General features: G+C 43.4%; 1 protein-coding gene across 1 annotated transcript; it reads right to left on the bottom strand.

The window, feature by feature from the left end:
- On the bottom strand, nucleotides 1-2752 carry clec11a (C-type lectin domain containing 11A). Its single transcript, XM_052052110.1, has 5 exons — nucleotides 2379-2752; nucleotides 1920-2034; nucleotides 1692-1799; nucleotides 1530-1613; nucleotides 1-1226 (listed from the first exon to the last, which is right to left on the bottom strand). Exons 1-5 carry the CDS (start codon nucleotides 2466-2468, stop codon nucleotides 814-816), a joined length of 810 nt encoding a protein of 269 aa, XP_051908070.1. The 5' UTR covers nucleotides 2469-2752; the 3' UTR covers nucleotides 1-813.

The following is a 2752-nucleotide window of genomic DNA, read 5'->3' as shown; positions in this document are numbered from 1 at the left end:
TTTTGTTTCACTCAAATGTATTTAACTCACACATGTTCTGCATTTGATTATGTTAGTACTTTTCAATGGAGGTACAAGCAGATTTATTTGCATTTATTGTGGATGGTTAGTTTCTGACGCCTAGTGGTGACCATCGCACACAACAAAATAAGATGGCATCTATCCATCCATCTTTTATACTGCTAGCCTTTATTTGTATAGACATGTTGGGGAAACAAACATAGTCTATTGTGTATGTAATAATCAAAGTATCGAAAACACAAGATGACATATTTTGTCATGTCGCTCAATGTAAAAATATTTCTGTGGTAGAAAATGTGTCACGCATGTAAAAGTGTGCATACAAAACAGTTCAGGGACTAAAATATGCCCCTGACTTGACTGACTGTCGTCATAACACAAAGTTTATGTGGTATTTATTTTTTAGATGCCTTAACCTTAATATTTAATTAAGTAAGGCTACATTTTCACGTTACCAGACATGTCACCAATCAGAAATTTTCTTCTGTGTGTATAATTCAGTGTTTGTAAGAGAATGAAAGTGAACATTCTCTTCACTAAAGTTAGCTAAGCTCAGTATTGCTCGTGTAGCCACTACAAGTGCAGCTAGCTTGACCTCAATTAGCCAGCTATGTATCGTTAGCTACTTAACTATAGCTATCCAGTTAACTATCAGAGAAGACTAATCTGGGTTTAAAATGTGTTTAATTGTGTGCGCTGCTGAGTTTGTAGGTAATGGCCTATAGAGCTATCACCTTGGCGACGGCGATTTTGTCTCCAGCATGGAGTTCAAATGCAGAGCTATGGTTTCACCTAAAGCGCTACCCTATCATCAAACTCGCACATGTAGTTCATGGCCCTGTCGCAGTAGTGGTCCCACCAGTCACCGTCATCTGACGCCATAGCCACGCAGTTCTCACGCTTGCCGCCGTCCGGCTGCCCGGACAGGAAGTGCCTGCGCCACTGGAAGTAGGAGACGGGGGTGCCGTCGTCAAACATGTACACGCCCTCGGTCGCCAGGTCGTTGACGCCAAGCCAAACGGGCCAATTGCCCGGTTGGAAGAAAGACTTGACGTAGTCGGCCAGCGCCTCCTGCTCACGGCGGTCTCGCGGCATGGCCATGCGACCCCCGCGTTCCAGGCACTTCCTGGAAGCGCCTGCATAGTCCTCATAGTTGTGATACACAAGGTAGCATTTGTACCCCACACGCAGGCCCCTCTGGCAACCTGAATGTGGGAGAAAAAAATTCTGATGTTGGTATTATTATCTCAGCCATTTTGTACTGAGCACCTGTTACATTCATTTTTATTGTCTGATTAGCCATAGCTAGCAGGGCAAGTACATTTAGTCATAGGTTCCTGGAGCTAAAAAGGTTCCTGGACCTATCAAAAGTACTACCCATCTCCCTAGCAGGGTCTTCTTTCTGCCCTGATAACTTTGTAATATCTGGTCCTCAAAATGTTCCCAGAGCAAATATATTCCATATAAAACCAAGCAAATTGTCTGAAATGGTGTAAAAAGAAGCCTACCTTCCAGTCTTCCAGTCTCTTTGCGATTGTCTTTGCTGTGTTGGAAGACTTCGCGGATTTTGTCCTCCAGCTCTGCCAACTTGGCTGCAGTGTTGGTGAACGAAGAGAAAACATCAGTGGAACCAGGAAGTGACACCAGTTAGCATTAGCGTGACTTGGTACCATCCATCCTGGATAGACGCTCAATTAGTTGGTCCATGCTAACATCCAGGGTGTAGTGGCCCACGTTGAGCTTGTGGATGGCCTGGTCCATCCCAGCCAATCTGGACACTGTGGAAGAAGACGACACTATGTTTCTCTGTTAAGAAATTTGCATGGTGGGGCAAATTATAATATGTTCAACAATTTAAAAATAAATGAATAGATAAAATAATTGGGATGCAGACGCACAAACATAGTTGTAGGAGGTTTCAAAATCGGACACAGCATTTGTGGGCTCCACTTCCAATGTCGGAAGAATGTCGGGAACATCTCCTCTGGACTTTTTCACATCTGAAAAAGATTCCTGATACACACCCCAAAAACCCCACACACAATATTAACATTACATTGCCTTAAAATGATTTATGAGCTAAATGAACTATAAATAAGACAATTAAAATGAGACGAAATTATTCTTTTAGTCACTTCTGCCCAACTCGGAGGGTGGTGGGGGTGTAACCATTCCCAATGTTATCCATTTATGATGTCATTGCTCCTGGGAATGGGTAGATCATTCAGGCAAAACTCCTCCTTGAGTGCACTGAATTTCACTTTTCAACACAATTTGAACAACAAATAACAGTATCGACAGAATTACATTATGTTGACTTGATACGTTCAAAAGCTTCACTATAATATAATCCTGACCTGTGTTGGTTGCGGCGTCCCGGCAGGAAGACAGCAGCCCAGAGAACACAAACAAAACAGCAGAGCGAGCGACCTGGCGACGGGTCCCATTTTCAACCCCCAAACCTCTGGAAGAAGCAAACTAAAAATCCCACTCTCTCTCCAGTTTCCCTACCTCTCTCTCTCTTTCCTGCTTCACACCTCCCCCAGAGACCCAGCAGGAATACTGGAAAAAATGATCTAAAAAATGATGTCAATTTCCAAATATTGTGATTTCATCCCCCTGGCTGCCCTGTAATCCATTTACTTCTCTTGTTTTGCTTTCAGGGCGTCACTTGCTAGTTGCCAAACAGGAAAGCCTTTTGGGTTTTCCTGTCCCTATCCCATTTCCACTC

Source organism: Hippocampus zosterae, chromosome 19, assembly GCF_025434085.1.
Source record: "Hippocampus zosterae strain Florida chromosome 19, ASM2543408v3, whole genome shotgun sequence".
NCBI classification, from domain to species: Eukaryota; Metazoa; Chordata; class Actinopteri; order Syngnathiformes; family Syngnathidae; genus Hippocampus; species Hippocampus zosterae.
The sequence above is the reverse complement of the archived record's forward strand: the minus strand, read 5'-3'. Positions and strand labels throughout refer to the sequence as shown.